General features: G+C 37.2%; 2 protein-coding genes across 2 annotated transcripts; both read left to right on the forward strand.

Annotated features, from left to right (window-relative positions):
- The first annotated feature begins 47 nt into the window (after window positions 1-47).
- On the forward strand, window positions 48-5,013 carry LOC149230491 (fibrillin protein 5 homolog). The gene is made up of 7 exons (XM_089376065.1): window positions 48-279; window positions 1,917-2,032; window positions 2,219-2,341; window positions 2,491-2,589; window positions 4,341-4,385; window positions 4,485-4,558; window positions 4,717-5,013. The coding sequence occupies exons 1-7, from the start codon at window positions 216-218 to the stop codon at window positions 4,805-4,807; spliced, it is 612 nt and encodes a 203-aa protein (XP_089232191.1). The 5' UTR covers window positions 48-215; the 3' UTR covers window positions 4,808-5,013.
- Window positions 5,014-6,276: 1,263 nt separating this feature from the next.
- On the forward strand, window positions 6,277-20,692 carry LOC149230492 (putative pectinesterase/pectinesterase inhibitor 51). Its single transcript, XM_089381332.1, has 4 exons — window positions 6,277-6,358; window positions 9,598-10,228; window positions 10,917-10,982; window positions 20,491-20,692. Exons 1-4 carry the CDS (start codon window positions 6,277-6,279, stop codon window positions 20,690-20,692), a joined length of 981 nt encoding a protein of 326 aa, XP_089237458.1.
- The last annotated feature ends 490 nt before the right edge of the window (window positions 20,693-21,182 follow it).

Genomic DNA, 21,182 nt, shown 5'->3' on the forward strand with positions numbered 1-21,182 from the left:
ATCCGGGCAGCAGGGTTTGTACCTCAGATCAAACACTTGCCCTCGCTCTGGATTTGGTTTCAGGCTCGCTGTTCTTGCCGGTCTTCGTATTTTTCCTCTGCGTATTTACTCCACTGGATCATAGGCTGCTGGATCATGCCATCAAAGGCGGCGCCATCAGATGCGATGTGCAGCAGATCAGGTCTCTGAATGCGAGTGCAGGAACAGAGCTTTCCATGGAGACTCCAGAGGTTGGGAGCACTGATCAACTAAAAATAGCCCTAAAAAATTCCTTACAAGGTTAGCTTATTCTTACATGGGTATGTTATGCTTTCTGTTATTGAATTTGGGGTCCTTATTGCATTTTGGATGATAACAGTAATTCAGAGCTGAAGGATTTAAGCCTTTTCTGAAAGTAAATTGCTGATTGCCCGTTTGGGTTTTGTGAATGTCAATGCAAGGCCTGAACAGGGGTGTTTTCGGCATTCCAGTGGCTAAAAGGACCGAAATAGAGAAGCTTCTAATGCTGCTTGAAGAAAAAAACCTTGTACACAATCCTACTGAAAATCTTCAAATGGTAAATGCGTTTGTATTTCAGTGTGAATCTGGGTTCCGAAACTAAGTGGATCTAGTCCAATGGTTGGTGGCATTTACAAAAGAAATTAGCGCTATTATTCCATTTCAAGATTTGGGATCTCATGTTCTAATTAGATTTGGGCATGGATAGGATACCATGGATGCCCTAATGTGAAGTTTCTACCAGGTCGAAGGCCGGTGGAAGCTTCTATACAGTACAATAACAATCCTGGGCTCTAAACGGACAAAGCTAGGTCTCCGGGTTTATTGCTCTGGGGGAGTTTGTGCAGACTATCAATACAAAAGAGGTGGCTCTGCTATCCAGTTTGTCATTCATTCATGAATTGCTTGTCTTTTATTCTAAATTCAAAATCATATCAGAAAAGCTTGGGTGTTCATGGCTTTGATTTCTGTAGGGACCCATATGGGTTTTGAAATCTTAATCCTCTGAATGTAGGGAAAAGCAGTAAACACCATTGGCTTCAGTGTTGCCGGCTTGGGCATGCTCACAGGAGAGCTAACTATTGAGGCTTCCTTCAAGATTGCAAGCCCTAAGGTTCCAAACCCTAACCCTTACTGATTGTAATATGGATTAGTCTACATTCTTGAATAGAATCAAAATGTGCACATTGAGGTCTTCCAATTAATGTTGAGAAACTGATTTTATAATGGATTAGTCCATGTTCTTGAATAAGTCAAAATGTTCACTCTGATATATTCCAAACGATTGGGAGAAACTGAGTATGATATGGAATAGTCCATGTTCTTGAATAGAATCAAAATTTACACTTTGATATCTATTGAGCCATTGTGGAAAACTTATTACAATATGCATTAGTTTATGTTCTTGAATAGAATCAAAAGGTGTGCTCTGATATTTCCGAAATCATAGGGAAAACTCAGGTGCCTAATGAACATGGAATTAAGGTTGAGGGCTGAATTTCACCAGCTCAAGATCAAATTCAATTCTGGATTTGGTTTCAGGCTCGCTGTTCTTGCCAGTCTTCGTATTTTTCCTCTGCGTATTTACTCCACTGGATCATAGGCTGCTGGATCATGCCATCAAAGGCGGCGCCATCAGATGCGATGTGCAGCAGATCAGGTCTCTGAATGCGAGTGCAGGAACAGAGCTTTCCATGGAGACTCCAGAGGTTGGGAGCACTGATCAACTAAAAATAGCCCTAAAAAATTCCTTACAAGGTTAGCTTATTCTTACATGGGTATGTTATGCTTTCTGTTATTGAATTTGGGGTCCTTATTTCATTTTGGATGATAACAGTAATTCGGAGCTAAAGGATTTAAGCCTTTTCTGAAAGTAAATTGTTGATTGCCCGTTTGGGTTTTGTGAATGTCAATGCAAGGCCTGAACAGGGGTGTTTTCGGCGTTCCAGTGGCTAAAAGGACCGAAATAGAGAAGCTTCTAATGCTGCTTGAAGAACAAAACCCTTTACACAATCCTACTGAAAATCTCCAAATGGTAAATGCGTTTGTATTTCAGTGTGAATCTGGGTTCCGAAACTAAGTGGATCTAGTCCAATGGTTGGTGGCATTTACAAAAGAAATTAGCGCTATTATTCCATTTCAAGATTTGGGATCCCATGTTCTAATTAGATTTGGGCATGGATAGGATACCATGGATGCCCTAATGTGAAGTTTCTACCAGGTCGAAGGCCGGTGGAAGCTTCTATACAGTACAATAACAATCCTGGGCTCTAAACGGACAAAGCTAGGTCTTCGGGACTTTATTGCTCTGGGGGAGTTTGTGCAGACTATCAATACAAAAGAGGTGGCTCTGCTATCCAGTTTGTCATTCATTCATGAATTGCTTGTCTTTTATTCTAAATTCAAAATCATATCAGAAAAGCTTGGGTGTTCATGGATTTGATTTCTGTAGGGACCCATATGGGTTTTGAAATCTTAATCCTCTGAATGTAGGGAAAAGCAGTAAACACCATTGGCTTCAGTGTTGCCGGATTGGGCATGCTCACAGGAGAGCTAACTATTGAGGCTTCCTTCAAGATTGCAAGCCCTAAGGTTCCAAACCCTAACCCTTACTGATTGTAATATGGATTAGTCTACATTCTTGAATAGAATCAAAATGTGCACATTGAGGTCTTCCAATTAATGTTGAGAAACTGATTTTATAATGGATTAGTCCATGTTCTTGAATAAGTCAAAATGTTCACTCTGATATATTCCAAACGATTGGGAGAAACTGAGTATGATATGGAATAGTCCATGTTCTTGAATAGAATCAAAATTTACACTTTGATATCTATTGAGCCATTGTGGAAAACTTATTACAATATGCATTAGTTTATGTTCTTGAATAGAATCAAAAGGTGTGCTCTGATATTTCCGAAATCATAGGGAAAACTCAGGTGCCTAATGAACATGGAATTAAGGTTGAGGGCTGAATTTCACCAGCTCAAGATCAAATTCAATTTGCTGTTTCATGTCTTTTCCTATTCCTTGATTTGATTCATTCAAAATTTATAGTCAACATTGTTCAGTTTCTCAATCTTGCATAAGTATTTAAACTAATCCTGCCCTTCTTTCCAACCAACGCGTTGACATCCAGTTTGAAAGATCAGCCATTGCCCCTGAAACGGTAGGCTACTTTGTTTCAGAAATACAGGTTGTTAACAAGATTTGGCATGGAATTTTCGGTTGTGAGGTTGCAAATGTCTTTGCTGTTTGTGATTTGCAGTTACTAAATTTGTTCCGAAAGAACTATGATATACTTCTCAGCATTTTCAATCCCCAAGGCTGGTTGGAAATAACGTATCCTTAACCATATGTTTCCTAGGATAATTAGAGGACTTCTTTCTCTTTCTCTGTGAAAATATTGAATTGGCTGCAGTTTGATTTTAATTTTGAAAGTGTGCAATAGGTGGAAGCTTCTATACAGTACAATAACAATCCTGGGCTCTAAACGGAAAAAGCTAGGTCTCCGGGACTTTATTGCTCTGGGGGAGTTTGTGCAGACTATCAATACAAAAGAGGTGGCTCTGCTATCCAGTTTGTCATTCATTCATGAATTGCTTGTCTTTTATTCTAAATTCAAAATCATATCAGAAAAGCTTGGGTGTTCATGGCTTTGATTTCTGTAGGGACCCATATGGGTTTTGAAATCTTAATCCTCTGAATGTAGGGAAAAGAAGTAAACACCATTGGCTTCAGTGTTACCGGCTTGGGCATGCTCACAGGAGAGCTAACTATTGAGGCTTCCTTCAAGATTGCAAGCCCTAAGGTTCCAAACCCTAACCCTTACTGATTGTAATATGGATTAGTCTACATTCTTGAATAGAATCAAAATGTGCACATTGAGGTCTTCCAATTAATGTTGAGAAACTGATTTTATAATGGATTAGTCCATGTTCTTGAATAAGTCAAAATGTTCACTCTGATATATTCCAAACGATTGGGAGAAACTGAGTATGATATGGAATAGTCCATGTTCTTGAATAGAATCAAAATTTACACTTTGATATCTATTGAGCCATTGTGGAAAACTTATTACAATATGCATTAGTTTATGTTCTTGAATAGAATCAAAAGGTGTGCTCTGATATTTCCGAAATCATAGGGAAAACTCAGGTGCCTAATGAACATGGAATTAAGGTTGAGGGCTGAATTTCACCAGCTCAAGATCAAATTCAATTTGCTGTTTCATGTCTTTTCCTATTCCTTGATTTGATTCATTCAAAATTTATAGTCAACATTGTTCAGTTTCTCAATCTTGCATAAGTATTTAAACTAATCCTGCCCTTCTTTCCAACCAGCTCGTTGACATCCAGTTTGAAAGATCAGCCATTGCCCCTGAAACGGTAGGCTACTTTGTTTCAGAAATACAGGTTGTTAACAAGATTTGGCATGGAATTTTCGGTTGTGAGGTTGCAAATGTCTTCGCTGTTTGTGATTTGCAGTTACTAAATTTGTTCCGAAAGAACTATGATATACTTCTCAGCATTTTCAATCCCCAAGTCTGGTTGGAAATAACGTATCCTTGACCATATGTTTCCTAGGATAATTAGAGGACTTCTTTCTCTTTCTCTGTGAAAATATTGAATTGGCTGCAGTTTGATTTTAATTTTGAAAGTGTGCAATAGTTAAAAGTGATTTTGGTCACATGAATGATGGTCCTTAATGTGGGGAAAGATATGTTGACAATATTACTAGGATTGGTAGGGATGACAAAGGTAATGTCTTTCTCCTTGAACGAGTGGCAGGAGAAAAGATATCTGGGTAAGGTTTGCAAGTTCTTAGCTGTCAAAAAAAATGATGCAGAGAAATGTAATTTATGAGAGCTTGGTTGGCTGACTGCATCAAGCTCAGAGAATATCATTGTCAAAAAAGATATTCCTAGGCTGATGACTCTTAGAGATTATTTAGTTAAATTGTACAATGTGTTCTATAATTGATTTAAAGGGCCACAATAATATATTTTGTTCTTTAATTCTATAGCAATCATTTGAATAGACTGAAAAAGTAAATACAGTTACCTGGTTTCAGTGGACTTGAAGTCAGGTAAATAACCTGCACGAAATTTCCACTTCAGGGCTTCTCAAAATGCTGTGATGGTTGTCACCCTGCTCTGAATCTATGATCGCAATTATTCTATCATCAAACTCGCATCATCAGATTGGATAATTGAAAGGTGGAACAAGTGAACATGTGGCCAAGTTGTAAAATATAAAATTCAAGTAAAATTATATTTAAATTAAATATAACAAGTTAAAACTAAGTTTTATAAAATATATATAATTTATTCATTTTATATTAATTACGCCGTAAGGCATTTCCCTCTGAGATCAACTCCCCTCTCTGCCTACCTGTCATCTTGTAAGCCACAGGATTATATGTTAGACGATTGCAACCATTTCAGCCGTTGATTGGGGTTGCCCAAACGGTTTGGGCGTTTCATCGAATAGTTTCATCCGGGCAGCAGGGTTTGTACCTTAGATCAAATGCTTGCCCTCGCTCTGGATTTGGTTTCAGGCTCGCTGTTCTCGCCGGTCTTCGTATTTTTCCTCTGCATATTTACTCCACTGGAAGATTTGTTAGCTGCATCGGGGGAGACAAGCATTGCGGCTGAGCTGGGGAAGGGACAGAGATGGAGATCCCCAGGACAGATAACGCTTTGACAGAGTGGTTGAATCAAGGGAGGCAGGCCTGCCCCTTGAAATCCGTCGATTACTATCCTTGCGCGAAGAAAACTTCTGAACACTCCAACCAGGTTAAGATGGCAGAACTGTAAGTCACTACATTGTTTTGATTATATTTAATTTATTATACATAATCAAACAATGGGTTTTTTTGTTGCTTCAAATCTCGCTGAGCAGCCGCTGTGTAACGTAACCTGTTCTTACAGTCATGAGCTTGACCAGCAATGCCCTTAGCATGGTAGATGCTCTGGATACATACGGACAGAATATGGTCCTATGGAGGCCTCCAAAAACAGAGAGATCATCCAATTCCTCTAGTACTGCAGATTATTACCATCATTATAATCAAATTTGGGATGTATTAGACGTTGATAAATTGGTTCCCGATGTGACTGTGTCCAAGGATGAATCCTCTATGAGTATTCAACAGGTGGTGAACAGTGCACCGGATAAATCTGAGCGGAGATTCGTGATACATATAAAGGCTCGGGTGTATAAGTAGATTGTTAGGGTTCCTCCCAGTAAAACTAATCTTATGTTTGTGGGTGATGGCATGGGGAAGACTGTGATCACGGGGTCTATGCGTGTGCCATCCCTGCCTGGTGTTCCAAGTACATATGGCTCTGCAACTGTTGGTAATGCTCATCATTGTTCCTCTTCCTCTTCATATTAAGTTGGAATTTATTTCTTTGCCTGAGTTTGGTTTTGTTATTGTGTTTGATCATGGTGTGGTTCCTGGTAGATTTGAGATGCCTTGAATTGAAATTGGAAAATCTGCTCTTCCAACATGTTTTGATCATTACACATGGTTCTTGCGGACCACATCCCTCTGTGATTTTTTGGGTCAACCTTAGTCCATATTCTCTCCTCTCTCACCTTTTGTCACTAATTCACCCCAAGAGACATTAAAAGAGCTGTTAGGATCTTGAGCACCAGCAAAGAAGTAGATGAGTAAGGTCTGCAAGTTGAATTTGCATTGGCTTTCCCTCTTCATGGTCTCAAAATATCATCCACCCCATCTTCCAATTGAAGGATATTTCTGATAGAAATAATTACAGGAATATTATGATTGGGCGTGCCTTTGTCGAACTCTATGTTATGGGCGTGAACGTGTAGCTTTCTCAACATCTAGAGAGGAACAAATTCAAAGCTATGGGGCAACCAAGTCTTAGAAGAGATTATGAAACTAGTGACCACATTTTTAGCCTGTGTGCTATTATCAAGGAAGCTGACGTCCCTCATCTAAAGTCCTGTTGCTTTGTGGATTTTCAGAAGGCTTTTGGACTCTGTTCCAAGGGAATTATCGTTCTGGAGACTACGTGAAATTGGCATCTTTAAGTGTCTCATAGTTGCTTTCATGAAATTCCGTGGGATATACATTAATGGGTTAGAGCATAACTGAGCGAGTACTTCCACAAGGGAGATGTTTACGTTTTACACCATGTTTTGTTTACCTTATTCTTATTTGCAGAGGATCTGATCCTTTTAGCCTCCTCCCCTAGGGACATTCAGAGATAGCTTGATGCCCCTGCCAATGTGATGGTCATAGAATGATGGTGGTGAACCTTAGTGAAACTGAGGTTGTGATTTAAATATCCAAGAGCACCCTAACAAACTTCCACTTCTTCTTCAAAGGAAGCGAGGTGGAGATTACCATTGCTTATACATCTATGGGATCTGATCCATAGCCCTTAGGTTTAGCTTAAGGCATGTCTTTCAACCCAAACTTAGAAAGGGTTATAGGTCTCTCTCCATGCTTGACCGACGATACTTCCATATGCATTTTCAGGACATCTCTTCTGAGATGCATTTTTTGACACAATTAACAGACCTATAGTACTATACGGTGTTGAAATCTTGGGGCCTACCTCGTTACCACCTGACTGCGCGCAGGCTGAGACAGTCCAATTCCTCATGCTACAGTGTATGATTTAGCATAAACAAACAGTTCCATAACCCATTGTACAAACAGTTTGGCATTCATCCCTTTTTCCTTGAGAGCATTTTTGGACTTGTCTTCTTTCTTCACGGGAAACTCCTATCTGGCCCTTTGCCTTTTTTAGATTGCCTCCACAGGCCCCTTTGTCTAGCGAATGTGCTGTTTTTTTAAAGGCGTCTTCAGTTCTTCAAAGAGTGCCTCCCTCCTTTTAGCTATTCTCTAGATGCCCTAGTGACATCCTAGCCCCTGAATGGAGATAAACATGGATATCAAAGAGGACGTCTATCTACAGTAAATTCAGGTCACTTGGATTGAATCCCACAACGGTTTCACAATCAAATGATCTTCTACTATGATCACTTATTGTACAAGTATGATCTAGGAAGAAATTCTCTTTGATACATTTGCAGATTTTTATGGGTCTTCTTGCAGAACCCAAAGGGCTTTAAACGCTTGTTCAATTCTGTGGCCAAGGAATCCACTACCATTGCTTCCAATTCCTTCTGCATGGACATAAAGTGTGCCCTTTCTGCCATGTTGCTAAGAACTACTGGATAAAAATGCCAAACCACAACACTGAGGGCCTGCATGCCGGTTAAACTTAAAAGCCTGAGGAAAGGTAGAGATTTGGCTGACAAGACTTCTTTGGAGACAATCAATTGTGAAAATGACCATCCAATTAATGAGAGAGAAATTTTATACTTGAGTTCAACCCAGATTAATTCCCTTGCAAAGGAATGCTGATCTAGAAAGCATCAACAAAATACAATTGAGAGGAGAAGGAAACAATCAAAATCCAGCAGTGCTTGGAATGCAATCCGTCATTTGCAAGGGAAGCAATAATGCTTTTCTTCAAAGAGTGCCTCCCTCCTTTTAGCTATTCTCTAGATGCCCTAGTGACATCCTAGCCCCTGAATGGAGATAAACATGGATATCAAAGAGGACGTCTATCTACAGTAAATTCAGGTCACTTGGATTGAATCCCACAACGGTTTCACAATCAAATGACCTTCTACTATGATCACTTATTGTACAAGTATGATCTAGGAAGAAATTCTCTTTGATACATTTGCAGATTTTTATGGGTCTTCTTGCAGAACCCAAAGGGCTTTAAACGCTTGTTCAATTATGTGGCCAAGGAATCCACTACCATTGCTTCCAATTCCTTCTGCATGGACATAAAGTGTGCCCTTTCTGCCATGTTGCTAAGAACTACTGGATAAAAATGCCAAACCACAACACTGAGGGCCTGCATGCTGGTTAAACTTAAAAGCCTGAGGAAAGGTAGAGATTTGGCTGACAAGACTTCTTTGGAGACAATCAATTGTGAAAATGACCATCCAATTAATGAGAGAGAAATTTTCTACTTGAGTTCAACCCAGATTAATTCCCTTGCAAAGGAATGCTGATCTAGAAAGCATCAACAAAATACAAATGAGAGGAGAAGGAAACAATCAAAATCCAGCAGTGCTTGGAATGCAATCCGTCATTTGCAAGGGAAGCAATAAAGCTTTTCTTCAGATTGTAGGTTGCTGAAAAGAAGAGAGCAATAACATTTATTTTTGCAGATTCTGCACTTCTTTCATCCTATTAAAGCAGCAAAAAAATTAATTATGGTTTTACATTTTAAGAATAAGATATTTGGAACCCTTTCATATGATAGGTGTAATGTCTTTCAACATGCATTGGGGTTTGTAAGTTTGAGAAATTTCAATGGGCATATGCTAAAATCGGATCCTCTGTTTATTCTGATAACTAGATAAATATGTGTATGCTATTTCTAAACAAAGGCGGAATTTAATACTTACAATTACCATCGTTCTTTGGTTTTGAACTCTTATCAAAGGAAAATTCAATCAATCCATATTCCTCGATCCCACTAAATCTTGTTTTAGATGTTGAGGATTGCTAATTTATTTGTTTTCACAATTGCAGCTGTAAATGCTGATGGCTTCTTAGCACGGGATATAACATTCGAAAATGCAGCAGGGCCAGGTAGTCAACAAGCGATAGCCCTAAGAGTAGATAGTGATCACTCTGCCTTCTATAACTGTGCCTTTCTTGGCCACCAGGATACATTGTACACTCATATTCTTCATCAGTTCTATAGAAACTGCAGAATAGAAGGCACTGTTGACTTCATATTTGGAGACTCGACAACCATCTTTGAAAACTGTCTCATTCTGCTGCGTCCTCGTCAAATAAACTCAGACAAAAGATCATCAGATCCTGTCACTGCACAGGGTCGAACAGATCTAGCCGAGCCCACAAGATTTGTTTTCCATAACTGCACTATCAATGGAACTGAAGAATATATGAGGGCTTACTATGCCAACCCAAAAATTTATAAAGGCTATTTGGGTCGGCCATGGAAGATGTACTCCAGAGCAATCTGCATAAATTCATATTTGGGAGAGGCCATTAGCCCTGAGGGATGGATGCCGTGGATAGAGGACTTTGCTCTTAACACGCTTTACTATGGGGAATACCAGAATTATGGGCCGGGGGCTAAGGTTTCTGGAAGAACGCCATGGTCTAATCAGATACCTGAGAGAAATGTAGGAATGTATACTGTTGGAAACTTTATACAGGGAGACGAATGGCTGCCAGATACAATCAATTAATCCAAAAACAAAGGTTGGTTACTATGCAATCTTCTAATGCGTGATTTTCTTCTACATTGTTGTTGTTCCCTGATGATGGTGAAGAATTCAACGGGAAGCAATGGGACTAAAAATTCTCAGACAGTTGCAACCCAAAAATCCATGAGCTACATTGTTTCCTTCTATCACTGTTTCATCTGTCTTTGGAGTATTGCAATTTCAATTTGCTATGAAGGAGCCACTTGCTTTTCATTGGAGGAAAATGTTATTTGTACGTGTTTGCAATTTTTACTGCACTATTTTGATCGACATTGATGACCAAAATGGCAGAATAATTTTGTACCTGGTGCAGAGGAAAGCTGTTTTGTTACTGGGAAAGTTTCAACGCAGCACTGTTTTGTGATTGGGCGAATCCTCCCGCAGTTATGTTTGAAGCATGGGATAAAACTTTTGGAAAAATGTTATGAACTCTAAAGGTTTGGGTGTCTGTATTTGTTGTTGTTTTTTTTCAAAATCACGAAAATTGGTTGAATGAAAATTACAGGGATTTATTGAACCACCAAACATAATATTGACTCTCAAGTTTTAAGTAGATATCATTCAAGTTCTCAATATGTTCTTAATATAAAAAAAAACATGCAACTTATACAGGCTAAGTGTAAGTGCAGAGCTATTTGGTGAACAGAAGCAAAAACCAGTCTATCGGTCAGCTTTCTGGTAATAGAGGACTCTACGACAACATTACAGCATACCTTTTAAACTAACCAAAAGACTTTTAAAAGGCTTGAAATAAAAACCGGACCTAGAAAGTTATAAAAGTCTGACCTTCCTGGTATAAGATACAAACTATTATTAACACCAGAAATAAAAAGACAACCACAATGAAGAATAATTTAAACATGGTTGGAACTAATAGATTCTAGAACAATATAAGTTTGGATAATACTTTGATCATTTGAAGAATAAGGTACTTAATTTTTAACAACATGTTATTCTCGACAACGTCATGGCTTATTCTGTGTGACAATTTGCATACACTCTCTTTGATTTTTCCAAGGAGTGTTTTTTTTCAAAATAGATCTCCCTGTGGGTGTCCTTATGCTGCACACAAGCAATGATGCATTCACTTTTTTCAACTTTATGTATGTTTATCATTTCCATCCATATGATTGTCTTCCCATGATTTCTAAGATGTAATTGAGTTTATATCCATCTAATTGTATTATAGGCTCCTAAACCAATGGTAAGATCAATTATTTTAGATTTGCTGACAGGACTAGATAGACACGTGGGATAAATCTTATATTTATAGTATACTCCTCTTTAACGTTATGAGTTTGTACACATGTTTTAACACTTTCTCAGCTCTCAATAAAAATCAGAACATTGTGGAATTCTTTTAGGATCAGAAGCAACGCTAGGGTTGGAAAAAGCATGTAGCACTTATAATGTATCAAACTTAAAACAAGCCAGAAGTCTCCATTTTATCTGGGATTCCTCTTTGTTCATCCCTTGTCTGACACTAAGGTATATAATGTTCTGAAAAGTCTCATTGTGATATCCACTCATACATGCTAGACAGTAAGGCACACCTCTGTGTTGAGATTCAATTCTAGATCCATAATTGTTTTTGACTTTTATTGATTTTTCTTTGTCAAAAATGTAGATTAGCATTGCCTCGAATTGGCCATTTGTTGATGATAAAAAATAAACACCGGTAAAGAAACAAAATTGCATAAAATTTTGACTTCTTTCTTCTATGTTGTTGTTTCTTATGCCATTTGCATAAAATTTTGACTTCTCTCTTCTATGCTATTGTTTTTCATATCATTGCCTTACGGCGTTTCTTTTGCAACATGTGGTGCAAATGCTAGTATACTATTATACGGGCTTTACGATTATAGACAAAAGTATCTCCCCTAGGTTTGGTGGCTAACCTATAACAAAAAAGAGACAAGGAACCCAATTCTTTCCTTAAATTAAAAATATGATGGAATGAAACCTACCTGGAATCTGTCGTGGGCTTCTCTCCTTCTTTAGCTTGAATGCTCCAATTCCAGCTTCGATTACCAAAATTAGAACATGCACAGTCAAATAACACAATCCAAGAAACTATGAGATCTATGCAACATCATATAAAAACTCTATTCTATAGGTCAACATGGTATTGCAATATATGAAATAACAACATCACATATAGAAAAACATAGAATTCTTTGCATTAATATAAATGGAAGGAGTTTACAACCATAAATAGGTGTTGATCCTGTAGAAGAGCTACCCCAGGTTGAATTGTCCTTTCCTTGTCTCAATGTGTACCTCCAATCACCCCAAATGCATGAAATTGAACCTCTCACAACAACAACATAAGGGTAGAATCACTCTCCAAAAGCCAACCTCTTGCATATGGAAGGCTATAAATATATAGAGGAGTGGGGTAAATTGGAAGTTCTTATCCATTTAGCAATATAAGTTTTTATATCTACCTATGATGGGAGGATGGGATCAAAGGAAAAGGGATATAAAATCTAAAGTAGGATATGATAGGATTCAAATGTTTTATCTAAGGTAAATGGTTGTAACAAATTATGGACACTTCTAGAAAATGAGGCTTCTAGAATTTCTCTCTTTTTCCCGAATTTCTAGAACCAACGCAAGTGCAAAGGGGAGCAACCTATAGGTGATCAATGTCAGCCAAAATGGAGCATACTATAGGTTACTGTTGTCCAACAAGAGGATAGGGTGTGTTGGTCGTAAAATTGGCTCAAATGATGCAATTTCAGGAAAAAACTTTGGGGAATGAAAGAGACATGCTTAGTGCTTTGTGCAAGATAATAACAAGGGGGAATTGGATGTTGACTGATCCCATTAGGAGGCCTATTGATCGGATGTCATAAAATGGCCTATAAAAGATTGAACCCTAAAGAACAAAGTCAGAAATGATGACTGATGATTGAATTTATTTACCTTGTTACAAGTCAGGATCAAGAACAATCAGTTAGCTTCATCTGTTACAATACACTTTCATCATGACAACTTTGTTTCTGAGGGAGGCATACCCATACTCAACAAATAAGATAACATAACATGTACAATGATCAAAAGATGCATCCATAGCTTACAATTGGTGGATCCATGACTAGATGATTGTTTGTATGATCATGGACTTCATACATTGTGATCTCTGTATAACTCCTGAAATCACAGCCCAGATGGATGAACTAGATCTAGTGTCTTCTATCTCCTTCACACGATAAACCAACATACGAGTCTAACCATGTGAATCAATGAGATAAGATCGAACATGGTAGACACCATCTAATTACTAGTCGATTATGTAAGTCGTTAACAGATGTAAGAGAAACCACTGATGATGTTAATGGATCTCAGGGTACTATAGTAAAATCTGTATGGTGTGAATAAATGAGTTGATATCGAACACCACACAGAATCTTCCGGTCGAATGCCATTGATGTAAACGAGTCACTAAGAGCGAGGAAACTTGCCATTAATGTATGCAATCACCTAGGTACCAAAGGGTGTTTCTAATTCAAACTCTCGAACAATGTGTTGATGTCGATAGGAAGCGACCCATCGCAGGAGGGCCGTGATGTATCCCCCATCAACGACGCGAAACAGGTATCATGATTAAGAAAAAATGATGTTGATATGAAATCAGATCAAGAAAGGTAGACATGGAATTAAGGCTTAAGAGTATTGTAATGGATATTAAATCAATGAGTTATATTGAACACACCAGCGACACTGGATGGAGTTGGAAACATTGACCCAAAACTGAAATCAAGGCTCTGAAAATGGTATGCTAACCAAAATAAAAGCAGATTACCAAACCCAACAACCAAAAATATGAAGTGGAAGAGTTTCATGTTCAAGAGCGACTCGCTGCCTAGAAAATGGAATATCATGTCTTCCCAATTTCCCCAACCATACTGGTCAGTACCTCTTTATTTTTTAACAAGCTTGAGGAGGATAACATATGCTTGATATGTAAGTTCACCCTTCGGATGAATCCATCCGATTATATTTAACAAACCCTGAGATAAAAATAACACTATTGTCTAGTGACGAGTGCTAGATGTAGATAGATTTCTCATGTCCTGTAGGTAAATCGTATCATTGTATTTCTATTAAATCTTAGAATGTGTTAAAAGTTTGTCTCAGATAAGGAAATATGTATGTACTCTTGAATTTGTCTATGTTGTAATAAGATCAAGAATAAAGTTGTCATTGCAAATAATTGGGATATACCATGTAATTTTACTTTACTACATGAAATTCTTGATTTGTTAGATCCCGACTAGTTAGGGTTGAATTTATTTTTGTTGTAATGATATTAAGAATAAAGTTGTCATTTCAATTACTGAAATATACCATGTAAGATTTATTCACTACATGAAATTGTTTATTTGTTAGAGCCCAACTTATTAGGATTATGAAGAGTCCGCTTTCATGACATTATTTATGAACGCTCTATTTTTGCTCAAAGAATTACATATTACAGAAAGGTGGAAAATAAATGAGATGCATCTGAATGGTTTCTATTCAAATATTTTGGAGAACCCACTAAAGGGCTTCATTTTCCTCCTAGTTAATTCCATTTATACTATCCCAATGCTTCTAGAAGTCCTTCTCCAAAGTGATCCCTTAACTATCTTGGAGGGAAATTGATTACTTGATTGGAAACCACGGATTACAATTTTATTAGGAGAAATGGATGAGAAAGCTTCATATTCTTCAATATATTCTGCAAGTTAAAAGCATATTGAATGATTGCCTTTTGGTTTAATTGATACGACAATCACTGAAGCATTTGATAGGATTTTGAGACATTTTTCCATGAACGTTTTTTCTTCTGAAAGTTATGTTCTCAACTAAAGAAATTAAAGAAAAGGTGAAAATGATGCAATGGAAGGATTTTTTGTTTTAGTTCCTAATAATGCCTTGCTAATGTGAAGGGCTTGGTATGTTCTTGTCTCAAGATTAGTCACATTTGACTTCCTAGCATTTCTTTTAATTTCATTTTCATTGTGTTTATATTGCTATCCTTGAAGTTGGTGATCTACTATGTGTGTAGTAGGAAGTATTAACTACTAAGCACTCTCAAAGGTGATATTGATGGATGACTAACTTTAAATATCCCTATTTGACACTTTAGTATTACATAATCATGCAAAGAAATTATTAATCAATATTAAAGGGAAGATGATTAATGTGCAGTGTTTTTTGTATTGTCATATAATTACTGCATTTTGGCCCCTAATAATATATTTGAGGCTACTTTTTGATTGTTACTTGTGGAGCTTCCCTTTGGCTCAAAAAAACATCGAGGATAAATTTCCATTGCATTGGCATTGGACACCATCGAAGAGGAATTCACCAAAAGAAGTAGAGAACACGGGAGAAATTGGTACAATGAGCAGATAACCACTAAAGAAACACCAAGGCACCATAATTTCTTGTGTATTTAAATTCACTCGAAATTAACTAGACACAAAAGTACCTTTTTTTCCGAATATTTTATGTATAGAGAAATACTAAAAACATAATTTCAAACTAATTATTCAAACTAATAATTATATGATAGTCATAATTTATAATTAAATAGTATAATATGATTAATATTATAGGACACAACTATAGGGTCTGACTGTGAGGGACATTGTGAAAATATATGTACACTTCTCATTGTATTGTACAATCATCTCTTAAAGTGTGATATCCATCCAATGAAATTTACTCCCAGAACCCAATGTGGGATTGAAAGTTTTTCTTTTAGTGGACAAGTGGTAATATATTTTCTTATGCCTTAATGTTCTACTTCCCTAAGGTTTTGACACTACTCACAACTAGCACCTTCATTCAACCAAGTGAGGTACTCATCTTGGAAAGTTGAATCATTTTGTCTCCACAATCCAATATGATGTTGGATCAATCTCATGATCCTAAAAACATAGGTCATAATAGTGAGGAACTTTTACTGTGGGCAAAAGAATATCCAAATTTAAGGAACATGACTCTTTTAGAACAAGCAATAAGGATATTTTTTACATTGATCTTTTTTTTTCCCATTTGTTTTCACAAGTTATCTATTGCCTGATATTTTTAACATGTAACTTAGTTGGTATGATTGTGCCTAAGGTTTTTTTGAAGGTTGAATACTAAGTTCCTAAGGTGTTATTTTCTATGGTGACATTTTATTTTCTTTGTTTATATAGGTCATCTAGCCACATAGTAGGCACTATCGAATGTTGAGGTATGTGTCGTATAAATCTTTTATAGTCTACTTTATTTTATATTCAAGTATTCATCATTTTTCATGTCTTATACTCTGCATTGTATCTTCTTTCATTTCCAAGAGAGGAACTCAATATTGATGGTAAGAATCAACAATTAAAGAAAGAGGAGAACAATAACACTGGAGCGACAAATGCAAAATGAGAGAGAGAAGAGAATCTATCTAGTGATACCCTTAGATCCAATATCTTGCATAAAACACACTCATAGAGACTGATGGTCAAGCCTTCCGAGTTGGTGAATTCACTTGCAATGCTTTGGCAACACAGTGCTAATGTTTTCAAATGATGAAACAATATTTCATCTGTAAATTGTAGTACAACCGATATTAAGTTGGAAACACATATTGTAATAGTTGATATTTTATATAATAAAATTTATATGGTTGATTTTTTTTATTTGCACTTGACATTATTTAGTCTTGTAATTAACATATGTAACTTTACGTTATCATATTAGATAAACATGCACATTGTATGGCATTTTTTCAAAATTTAGTCGCAAATTCATACTAGTTAATTTATGTTGATTAATAATGAACACATAAAATCAATATAAAACTACTAAATTAGTAATTTATATTAATTAATGATGAACACGAATAAAATGAATATATGACTAATTTAGCCGTTTATAATGATTATGAATGAAATTAAATGAAATGAATAGAAACTACTAAATCAGTCGTTTATATAATGAATATGAAAATACCAAGAAAAGATAAATGACTACTACAAATGATAAACTTTCTATTAAAATGATGACTAAATTTTGCACATATACGACTATTAGTAGCTAATTTATAGTATTTTATAACACGACTAAAATTTAGTCATATTTCTTTGGTCATTAATTGGTTTCAAATGATGACTAAAATTTGCATATATATGACTATTAGTAGCTAATTTACAATATCTTATAACACGGCCAACATTTTGGTCATATTTCTTTGGTCATTAATTGGTTTTCTCGAGGATTCATATAGTAATATATTTTGTTGTATATTTGGTCATTAACTGTGACAATTAATTACTAAACCAATGAAAAATGAATGACTAAATATACTACTAAATGGTAAAATTTATGAAACCAATTAATGACTAAGATAAAAATGACTAAAAATTGGTCGCATTATAGGATACTGTAAATTAGCTACTATTGGTCACCGACTGAAAAATGGTCATTTATATGCAAATTTTAGTTGTTATTTTAGTAACTAATTAGTCATTTTGTACTAGTGTTTTAACCCAATTTTGTAAAAAGTGTTGTAAAGAATGTAAAGTCTCTGCGAAATGTGGATGTAGACTGCACATTTAGATGGGAGTCAAAGTGGATTTAGCCCCTTGTTTGGGTAAGTGATAGGTCGGTTTTGAGACTCACCCATGGTCTGTAGACCATGGTATTGTATTGAAAAAAGCTATATATAGTTAAGTCATAGCGAGTCTAAGGAGTGGTAGAGATGAACTAAGTCAAGATAGAGATTGTTTGGGGCAAGTGCTAACGTAGGAAATCTTTGTTTCCTATACTTAGGCAAAAGGGGAAGGCTCCTGCAACTAAGTGCGCAGGAGGCCTTGATAAGTCCGCAACTGTGTGCGTGGACCCCTGCAACTGAGTGCGCAGGGCGGAGAATTTTGTAAATTAAATGCTAGAACTAAATAAAGACAAATTTTGAAGAAATATCTTGCATCTGAGTATTATTGTTAATTCTGTTTATGTTATTTTTTGTCACTCAATAATATGTTTTCTGTGGAACAATGTATAAATTTTTCATGAATCTATTGAATCTATAATATTTATGCATGACTAAAGTGATTATCTATTTTCGCGAAGATAAATATTGAATCTATTATGAATTCTGATGCATTGGATAGATCTATGCGAAGGTAGGTTTAGGGTTATCAATTAGTGCATGAAAGGAGATAGAGTTCCTCCTTAGGGTATATAAATTTTGATCACAGACTTTCCCGAAGGTCTAGAACCCATTTCCTTAGAGTTGCAACAATGAGCCATAGAAAGATATCGATCTGTGTGAAGGAAGATTTGAGCAACAAAGGTTCAAGATGACTTATCACACTGTCTCTGGATGTAGAAACCTGGTTCTAGCATCCCCCAATACTACTTCAGGTGAGACTGCAACTTGTGCTATGCGTGTTGTTGCCGAAAGGGCTAGCAGTTAGGGTTTTATTAGTTGATGCAAACAAATCTAAACCCAGGTCAGGCACCCTTAAGCCAACAAATGGTTATGTTGCCTAGACCGAGATCTATATAAGAGACGTGTGATAAATGGTTTCCTACGAAGAAAGAGTTTGACAAGTGGATTGATGGAAATGTGCACGCGTTCGTAACTAAAGAGAACAGGAGGCATAAATTATCCAAGTAACATTGGTTGCAGAGATTTTTGTGCACAGACGAGACCAACATGTTCTTCTATTTCTTCCTTGAGGAACTACACGAGTGGTTGTCTAAGTTAGCCAATAGTTAAGGGATGTGGAGGTTTGATGATCCTATAGCGTGAACCCCTGAACTGGTGCTATGTTTGGAGGCATCATAAAGCAATATCGTGCGGGCTGTGGATCACTGGATTGATCGCACATTGGGAAGTTTTGTGACTTATTTCGTGATTGACAGAAATATCAATTATAGCGAAGTTTAATGAAGGCTCTTTAAAGGACCACAAGGTAAGTATTTTAAATCGTTAACAAATGGTATTAAAATGTTGTTATGTGAAAAGAGGGTTATGCAGTTACCTTGATGTTTGGGGCTACGCAAAGTGAGATATTATTTTGAAGAAACTGAGGATCAAGCCCAAAATACCATCCTTTCATTGAACCCCCTTGAAGCGATGACAAAGGGACAATGATGACTACATTGCGAAGTCCAGTTCAGTTAATTGCACATGGTATCCCAAGGATACCTCATACATCCACTCCACATCCACCTCCACCTCTGCCTCATACACCTAGACCTTCACCCCCTCCACCTCCACTTCCACCATTCAATATGGTGAACACGATGAAGATGTTTATTTTTAAAGGAGTAGGGAGCGAAGATCCCAAACAGTTTGGTTTGTCGCAAGAGCTGTTTGTACAACACAACAGATTACGAATGATAATATTAATAAGGTGCAGCTGGTTATAGCTTTACAGGATCACACATTAACATGGTACATCAAGTATTGCACTAATAACCGCAATGCGACGTTGGCAGATACCCAACTAGCTTCGAACAGGGAGTTTAGTAAACCTAAGTCAGAAGCACAATCAATAATTGAATTTAAGGAAATCTGACAAAGGGTAGATGAGACACCTTGGGACTTTGATCAAAGTTTGGAATTCCTGATCATGCAGGCCAATATGATAATCATAGGTTCCCAGCATTGCAACTAGTGTATAGTGCCGCTCTTGCCACATTTAAGGGTGCCTCTGTCACAGCAGAAGATAGAAATGCAAGCGGAAGTCTTGGAGATAGTGATGAGGCTAGATGCCTTACCTATATAGGATACGAACCTTGGAGTGTAATAGATCCACTCATAGTTGGTAAGCCTGCACTTGGAGTTGCAGAGCCTAAAGAAAGGAAATGAAGCTCAGCCGGAGGTGTGCGCTAAGGTCTGGTGTTTGAAGTGTAAGAGTCATGGACATGATAATGACTATTGCCCAGTTTATAGGAACTATATTATTCAGGGAGGGCCTGTTCCCTTGAAGCCCGAGAATAACATTTGGATGAGTGCGGGAGCTGCACTATCTATCAGCTTACATGACACACACTACTGATAACTATCATTTACTACAAAAAGTTTTTATAGACCCCTCAACAGTTGTTTTCCAATTTCTGTAAGTTTGTGGTACATGATGAACGCCATCATAGAAGTTATGAGCTGATAATGGATAGAACTCCTACCTACCGAATGCAGGAAGAAAACTGGCCTCAAGATTAGGGCACGGAAGCTACGCGCGGGGGATTCCAAGGCCGAGGACGAGGAAGAGGTGGTGGACCAGGTCGAGGGTGTGGGAAAGTCATCTGTTATAACTGTGGCGAAGCAGGGTACTTCGTGTGAGATTGTACAAGCCCCACGCATCCATCATGTCAATATTGTCAATAGTTTGACCACGTGATAGAGGAATGTCCATTCCTTATGGAAAAGATGCAAGAAATGAAGGTGCAGCCCCAACAACCTATGGAGAACATTCAGATGATGAGGGCTGAGCCCCGTGAAGAAGATCACATCGTAAATATAGTGAGCAGAATTCGTATGGAGACTGGTACAGATAAAGGTAAGCAGCCCGAGGATGAGGGATGGGTGCACAAGGCTACTGAGAAGGAAGTAGACTTTGATCTTAATCATGCTAAAGGAAACTTCATGGAAGAATAGAAGAACTTCATCGAGGCATCTACCTCAAGAAGTCAGGAGAAATTGCTAGAGACTAGTGTGACACAACAGGTAGATTCTTTAGTACTATCTACTCTTTTGAAGACCTGTATGAAGTTACTACGTGATAAAAAAGTGGTAGAAGGGTTTAAAGAGTTAATCAACAAGTGCGCAAATAAAGAAAAGAATCGTGCTAAAGAGTGCACAGTGAGAAATATTGGTAAGCATAAGAAGCG

This window comes from Pinus tabuliformis, chromosome J, assembly GCF_031772625.1.
Source record: "Pinus tabuliformis cultivar Carrire ecotype Pingquan chromosome J, CPIR1, whole genome shotgun sequence".
In the NCBI taxonomy this organism is placed as follows: domain Eukaryota; kingdom Viridiplantae; phylum Streptophyta; class Pinopsida; order Pinales; family Pinaceae; genus Pinus; species Pinus tabuliformis.